This window comes from Rhinopithecus bieti, unplaced genomic scaffold (assembly GCF_001698545.2).
Source record: "Rhinopithecus bieti isolate Rb0 unplaced genomic scaffold, ASM169854v2 scaffold_32955, whole genome shotgun sequence".
NCBI lineage: Eukaryota > Metazoa > Chordata > Mammalia > Primates > Cercopithecidae > Rhinopithecus > Rhinopithecus bieti.
In genome coordinates this window covers 1,322,078-1,330,629 of record NW_016814423.1, presented here as the reverse complement: position 1 = coordinate 1,330,629, position 8,552 = coordinate 1,322,078, and the positions used below count along the sequence as shown (strand labels likewise).

The 8,552-nt window shown below is 37.8% G+C and overlaps 1 protein-coding gene across 3 annotated transcripts in view; it reads left to right on the top strand.

The window, feature by feature from the left end:
- The window catches only part of DGKH (diacylglycerol kinase eta), a 195,681-nt gene extending 190,440 nt beyond the window's left edge, over positions 1–5,241 (top strand). For all 3 annotated transcript variants that reach the window (XM_017850195.1, XM_017850193.1, XM_017850197.1), the window contains one exon: positions 4,129–5,241. In XM_017850195.1, coding sequence (XP_017705684.1) covers positions 4,129–4,218 — 90 coding nt within the window. In that variant the 3' untranslated portion in view covers positions 4,219–5,241. The remainder of the gene's footprint in view (positions 1–4,128) is intronic.
- The last annotated feature ends 3,311 nt before the right edge of the window (positions 5,242–8,552 follow it).

Below are 8,552 nucleotides of genomic sequence, written 5' to 3'. Positions count from 1 at the left end.
TATATATATATATATATATATACAGAGAGAGAGAGAGAGAGAGAGAGAGACTCTCATTCTGTCACTCAGGATGAAGTGCAGTAATGCAATCATGGCTCACTGCAGCCTCAGCCTCCTGGGCTCAGGTGATCCTCCCACCTCAACCTCCTGAATAGCTAGGACTACAGGTGCATGCCACCACACCCAACTAATTTCTTTTATTTTTTGTAGAGACAGGGTCTTGCTATGTTGTGCAGGCTGGTCTTGAACTCCTGGCCTCAAGCGATCAGCCTGCCTTGGCTTCCCAAAATGCTGGGATTACCAGTGTGAGCCACCATGCCCAGCCAGGAAAGTATTTCCAATGTGCTTTAGCAGATAAGGAAACAAACTGATTGCATCATTTTCTCTGCTAGAACACAGTAGGAGAAAGAAGAGACACCCAAGAGAATGGTAAACATATGGTGAGGTTTTTTGTTTTTTTTCTATTTGGAAAGTTGTGTATGTATGGCTGGAAGGATAACTGAGTATCTACAAAGCATGCTTTGTCAAAATTTGGACTGTTTATCCAAGGAAAGAGAAAGCTACTCATATGATAAAAATTGGCCAGGCATGGTGGCTCATCCCTGTAATCCCAGCACTTTGGGAGGCCAAGGCAGGTGGATCATGAGGTCAAGAGTTCAAGACCAGCCTGGCCAACATGGTGAAACCCCATCTCTACTGAAAATACAAAAATTAGCTGGACGTGGTGGTGCATGCCTGTAGTCCCAGCTACTCGGGAGGCTGAGGCAGGAGGATCACTTGAACCCGGAAGGCAGAGGTTGCAGTGAGCCGAGATTGTGCCACTGCACTCCAGCCTGAGTGACAGAGTAAGACTGTGTCTCAAAATAAATAAATAAATAAATAAGAATATGGTAAATATTAATATATAATGTCATGTGATAAAAATAAGGATATAACAAATGTCACAGCATAGTTTTATTACAGCCTATACCCTAGAAGGCATAAAAATATTGAACTCAAACTAAAACGTCAAAAGCAATTACAACAACAGCCAAAATTGACAAATGGGATCTAATTAAAGAGCTTCTGCACAGCAAAAGAAACTATCATCAGAGCGAACAGACAACCTACAGAATGGGAGAAAATTTTTGCAGTCTGTCCATCTGAACAAAGGTCTCATATCCGAAATCTACAAGGAACTTAAACAAATTTACGAGAAAAACCAGCCCTGATTAAAAAGTGAGCAAAGGACATGAACAGACATTTCTCAAAAGAAGACATGTGGCCAATAAACATATGAAAAAAAAGTTCAACATCAGTGATTATTGGAGAAGTGCAAATCAAAACCACAATGAGATACCATCTCACACTAGTCAGAATGGCAATTATTAAAAAGTCAAGAAGCAACAGATGCTGGTGAGGCTGTGGAGAAATAGGAACGCTTTTACACTGTTAGTGGGAATATAAATTAGTTCAATCATTACAAAAAACAGTGTGGCAAATCCCTCAAAGACCTAGAACCAGAAATACCATTTGACCCAGCAATCCCATTAATGGGTATATACCCACAGAAATATAAATCATTCTATTTTAAAGATACAGGCACACATATGTTCGTTGCAGCACTATTCACAATAGCAAAGACATGGTATCAACCCAAATGCCCATCAAAGGTAGACTGGATAGGCCGGGCACAGTGGCTCACGCCCGTAATCCCAGCACTTTGGGAGGCCAAGGCAGGTGGATCAAAAGGTCAGGTGTTCGAGATCAGCTTGGGCAACATAGTGAAACCCTGTCTCTACTGAAAATAGAAAAAAAATTAGCCGGGCATGGTGGCGGGCACCTGTAATCCCAGGTACTTGGGAGGCTAAGGCAGGAGAATTGTTTGAACCTGGGAAGCGGAGGTTGCAGTGAGCCGAGATCACGCCATTGCACTCCAGCCCGGGCGACAGTGCGAGACTCTGTCTCAAAAAAAAAAAAAAAAAATTGTAGACTGGAACAAGAAAATGTGGTATATATATACCATGGAATACTATGCAGGCATAAAAAGGAACTGGATCATGTCCTTTGCAGGAACATGGATGGAGCTGGAAGTCATTATCCTCAGTAAACTAACACAGGAACAGAAAACCAAACACTGCATGTTCTTGTAAATGGGAGCTAAGCAATGAGAACACATAGATACAGGGAGGGGAACAACATACACTGGGGCCTATTGGGGGCGCAGAGGGAGGGGAGAACATCAGGATAAATAGCTAATGCATGTGGGGCTTACTACCTAGGTGAAGGGTTGGTAGGTGCAGCAAACCACCATGGCACACTTTTACCTACGTAACAAACCTGCACATCCTGCACATGTATCCTGGAACTTAAATAAAATTAATTTTTAAAAAAGTATAGCTAGTAAGTTATTGTAATTCTATGGAAAACATTCTTCTCATTTTATACCCAAATAGTAATTCTAAGTAGATTCTACCTTCCCCAAAGAAGATTTAGTCTTGAGAATACAATGTATTTATGGCCTAAAATAAAATATTTAATATTTAAATATATTTTGTAATTGGATACCTGTGTTTTCACAAAGAGGTAAAGATATTTAAATATTCCACTCAAAAAATCTAAATGTGACTGTAAATGTATGTACATTTCAAATTTAGGCAGCAAGCATCGGTATGGCCTTGCTTTTAAGCTTGATACTTTAGCAGATATTCAGTAAATGTATAGTTGCCTTAGGACTAATTTTGGATGCCCTGTGCCATGGGAGAAAATATTTTTCTGAGTCAGTTAAATATTTATGAAATATCTTGAAATTATCTCGTTTGACACTAGCATTGGCTATGAAAACAGTATTTTCCAGAAGGATTCATTACTGCTGAAGAACTCCAAGAGTTCTTAAAGGGTAAAGGGGAGAAAGAGAGAGACAGTGACAGAAGACTTCAACCAGTTTGATCTATTTCGTTTAAAAGTTGAAAAATAAATAAATGACCAAACAGGGTGGATATTTGCATCTTTATCTTCTCAAGACAAGTTACGTTATTTTATAACCCCGTTTTTTTTAGGCCATTTTGGAAGTCATCTTTTTAATAATTTTCAAATATTTCAATTTTTTTTTTGAAGAAGTTGTTCGTCTTCACATATTAGCAAACTGACTATGCCCTTTCACTTAAAGAAACTAGGATTTGGAGGCTGTAACTCTTTGCTTTAGTTTTTCAGAGAGTGAATAACTGGCGGTTATTCGCCCTTGGTTAGTTTTAATTTATTCCTGCAACAAATATTTGCAAAGTACTTGCTGTGCACACTCTGCAGTCATCATCTATTTCTGAAAGTTAAATATTGAATTCTTGGCACTTACAGGAAGAAGTTTCTTTAAGAAACAAGAATAATACTTTTGAGAGAAAAGAGCCAATAGTGTTTTGAGGGAAAGCATCAACTAACAGATAATTATGTTTAAGTAATTTTTTACACACATACGTTACAAAGTATAAAGACTATTTAAATTAAATATTCCTCTCAAATCAAAGACTGGTAATGCAACTGCAAATGCATATAGAGTCCAAATTTATTTAGCAGGTACTGGTATCTTTCTCTAGAATTAGGTCTCACTTTTAAATTTATTATCTTAGCGCAAGAAATGTTGCCTTAGGACTAATTGTGGGTGCCCTGCTGTCCCACATCATTTTTTTCTCAGAGATCCAAAAAGAGCCTTTCTAAGAGGACAGAGAGAAGAGAGAGGGGGGGGAAAGAAAAAGAGAGAGAGAGAGAAGAAAGGAAAGAAAAGAAAGGAAAGAAGAAAGAAAATTTAGGTTTTGACTCTTGAAGTCAAAAGCCACTGTGTATAATTATGAGAATGTCATAGTTAAGAGTTTATGTAGAATGTGATTTTTTTTTTTGTACCAGTTGGGAATTCTTCAGTGTCAGGTTATTTTTGTTTTATGAACTTATTTTTCTAGCTTTCACTTCCTGAATCACTGAATATAAACTAAAATGAATGAACTGAATGCTAATTATGTTTCTTATTGGTTAAATATTTAGTCCCCAGTTTTCTATTATCAATACACTTTTTTCTTTTCTTTCATTTTTAAAATTTTCTTTCGGCCTTTTTTCTTTCATTTTTAATTATTTCTACCTTTTTCTGTTCATTTATTTTAGGACCTGGGGATACCGAAGGTGGGCCATGTGAAGCGAATTCTCCAGGGAATTAAAGAGCTTGGAAGGAGCACTCCACAGTCAGAGGTGTAATCATATTAGTGCTATTCTTTGGAAGAGAAGTTATTGCCACTTAATACAAAGTTCTTGGAAGCAAGTGGTGGTTCTTATAGTTTTCTGCATAGATAAGTAAGCACCACTGAAGCACCTTTATGGCTTGATATTTTGCTGTGGGTGAAATTTTGGTTGAGGTATTAGAAAATATTTTTGTGCCAACAAATACATTCCACAAAGCCATTTTCTTTTTGTACAAACCCGACATGTTCAAATATATTCACAATAGTAATAAGGTAGGAGGAATCTGAGACGATTGCATTGTCTAAAAGGTGGAATTGCAAAATGTTTACTTTCCATAGATCTGGTGTGATGGAATGTTCCTACTGTGCAACTGCATAACAACATGTGGTTAAAACTTCCTGGGTTTCATTATTGGAGGCATTGACCATTTTCTTAAAATCGTAGGTTAGGAGACTAAAATATAAATTAAGTTGTGTTTTGAATGTAGATTGGTATCACCTCCAACTCCTAGTGCTTAGTGGTCAAGGATATGTTGAAAACCTGCCTAATACTATGAATGAATGCAAATCTTAATGCACGATGTTCCTGCCTGAAATGTCTTTCTTTTTCTTGCATGTCACATCTAATATTGTAACACTTTAAATAGCTTTCATGTCAATTTTAATGTTAATGGGATTTAATTTATTACTAAAGTATATTTTTGTTGGCTAAGGGCACTGCACTTTTCTGTTTTTTAATGTGGAATTTTGCGTAAATATTCTGTACCTAAGACTTTGTGAATGTGTGTCTGTGCCATAATCAACAAATGATATACATTGTATGCAAGTCAATTTTATTTCAATCTATCATAAGCAGTAGGCGTGCACGTTAAGAAAATTCTCTGGGTATTTTCATAAAATTACCTGCTCCCTTACCTGACAAAACGTGTTACAGCTTTCCAAACTAAAATTTCCACATTTCGTTTCTAATTTTTAATTTCAATTTTATAAGTATTTAATATTCTGTTTGAATTTATGATACAGTGAAGTGTTGATATCCGAGAATTCCCTAAGGTCCCAACTGAGATTTATATACTGAAAGATTACCCAGACTCACCCACTCTCTATAGTGACTTCTGACACAAACTTTCCAACAGAAGAGATTTAAATTTTTTCTTAAGGGCTTTATGTTGTTATTATTATTATCTCACTTAATTCTTAATTCCTGTCAGGTGGATATTATTTTCCTTTTTCTAAACAACTCTACTTCAGTGTAGCTTATTAGAAGTCAACATTACCATGGTCAAATCTTTGAAAGCCAAAGGCATACATATCAAAAAGTCACAAAAATATCCTTAAATAAGCTTTCTTTAGCCATTATATACCAAAACATTAATTATAATATTTTAAAATATTGTATATAAGAGAAATAAACAGGGTACTGACTCAGTGGTGATAATTTTTATGAAGCAGCCTGCTAGGTTCTTAATAGATATATGCACACACAGATATATACATATACACATATATGTGTATATATATACACATACACATATACATTTATATGTATATATATATATACCTACATACATATAATCTTGTGATATAGCATCACTGATAATTTTCTAGACAATTATTTCCCAGTGTTTAAAGAGAAATACTAATAGGCGAGCATTTAAAATGAACTATTGTCAGGCATATTATTTAATTATATCAAAGGAGTTTAACTGTTTGACACTTTACTCTTGTTTATAACTTGGGTATTTAACTACTAGTAAAAATCACAAAATTTTGATGTCTTTAAAATAAATGACCCTGAGGGATTCCTGACCAAGTATGTCTGACTATATATTTTACCTAAGTTGTAAATAAATGGAAATTTTCCAAAGACAGTTATATCAAGTAGTTTGAAAAGAGTCATGAGGCTGGGCGCTGTGGCTCATGCATGTAATCCCACTACTTTGGGAGGCTGAGGTGGGTAGATCACCTGAGGTCAGGAGTTCAAGACCAGCCTGACCAGTATAGTGAGACCCCCATCTCTACTGAAAATACAAAAAATAGCTGGGTGTGGTGGTGGGCACCTATAATCCCAGCTACTCAGGAGGCTGAGGCAGGAGAATTGCTTGAACCCAGGAGATGGAGATTGCAGTGAGCTGAGATCACACCACTGCTCTCTAGCCTGGGTGACAGAGCAAGACTCCATCTCAAAAAAAAAAAAAAAAAAAGTCACGAATTACTCAATTATTCTAATTGTATCTGCTCTTATGAAGTCAGAGGTCTCCTTTTTCAGCCCCTCTGATAGTCCCACCTAAGTGCTGTTCTGTAAATACTTTCCTGTGCAACCTAACAGAGGTACCAGGTTCCCAGAACTCTCTGACATTACAGATCTCTGTCCATCTCTACTAAAAAAAGGAAAAGTGAGGGCAAGAAGGGGAAGAACTCTAGCATAAAGAATGTATTAATATAAATAGCTATATTGATTTTCACCCCTCATCCCCCTTTGCTAATAGAAAAGCTTATGACGTGTCCCAAATTTAAGAGTGTGATGTGAAGGATTGAATTTTGTTGGTTTGTTTGGTGGTCTTTTCACTTGCAGGTAACATCTTTTGTATATGCTGTAAAGTCTCAGTTAATGGAATCCTACAGTGCATTTCTGGCTAGCTCAGTTGGTAGAGCCTGAGTCTCTTAATGGAATCCTTAATTAGCCAGAATTTTCCTGCAAATGGCTTTGGATGGGGGAAATTCTATAAAATGACAATTTGGATATACTTTTTGTTAAATGAGAGCAATTTTCTCTATATGCTTTGCCTCTGCATGGCTGTGCAGGGTCCAAATGACTTCACTGACACTTGTTTCCAGGAGGGGGTCTTCAGAGCCTCCTTAGGCCCCCGTCAGTATCATAAATAATTCCTCTTCTTGTAGTAGATGTGATTACCAAAAAAAAAAAGTAGGGAAGAGCTTCTCCATGGGATTGGATCACAGCTTTGGGGAGTGGGATGGGGCCTCTGTGCTTTGATCCATGCATGAGCTGGGGTCAGAAGTTCCCACCTGCACCTGACTGCAGTGACTGTAATGGCTGGAATTGTCAGCTCTTCTCCCTGATAGGCTCTCCTTCACCTGGAGGATGGGGGCTGGTGGGAGGTCAGGGAAGGGGAGGGTGTCAGCCAGAATATATTTTCTTTCAGTTCCATTTCCTGAGGAAGAACTTGCTTTTAAAGGAGGTAAAGGGACAGAATCAGACCTAAATAAAATTCCTGAGTATGCAGTATTTCTCTTTAGGGTCTCTTCACCTCCCTTTCTGAGTTTCTTTCCTACATTCTGGCTCTTCACTTTCGCAATGCCCAATGCAGTCATGGTTGCTGAAATTCTCACTGCTTTCTGCTTTCCTTTCTTCATCAATTAATCCACTACAAAATGACCTCTTTCATTTCTCGCTTAAGCATACATGGTGGGTCATTTAAGTGTTAGGAAGAAAACAATTTAAAGACACTAATTTTACAGCTTGCATTGTATAAAAGGATACTTGCTAGATAATCTAAATGAATTGATAGATGAGATCATTTGGGACTGTGATGTATATTGTTCTTACTGACAAGAAATGACCCATGAATATCTAGATCTATCCTGTCTGATATTGTAGCTACATGTGGCTATCTAAATTTAAATGGAATTTCATTAAGCCAGGCACAGTGGCACAAGCCTGTAATCCCGGTGACTCAGGAGGCTGAGGCGGGAGGATGGCTTTAGGCCAGGAGTTTGAGACCAGACTGGGCAACATAGTGAGACCCTGTCTCTGAAAAAAAAATTTGCTACGCATGCTGGCATGTGCCTATAGTCCCAGCTACTCTGAAGGCTGAGGTGGGAGGATTGCTTGAGCCCAGGAGTTCAAGGCTGCAGTGAGCCATGGTTATACTACTGCCCTCCAGCCTGGGCAGCAGAGCAAGACCCCTACTCTTTTAAAAAAATTAATTTAATTAGAAATTCCATTTCTCAGTGGCACCAACTACATTTCAAGTGTTCAGTAACCAAAGTGGACAGTACAGATGTAGAAAATTTCCATCCCTGCAGAAATTCTATTGGACAGCTCTGGTGTAGATCATTGCTACTCAAAATGTGATCCATGGGGCAGCAGCCTGAGAGCTTACAGAAATGCAGAATTTCAGGTCCACTTCAGATCTACTGAATCAAAATCTTCCTTTAGCAAAATTTCTCAAATGATGAGCACTGGCCTACATCCATTTTATCCTTCCTTAGCTATAAGGGACGTGAGGTCCAAGGGTTTCAAAAGGTCCCTGGAATAGCTTGTTCCTTCATCCACTGCTTCCTGTTCATTCTTCAGCTAATCCCAGCAATGAGCTGAAACTCATTCAT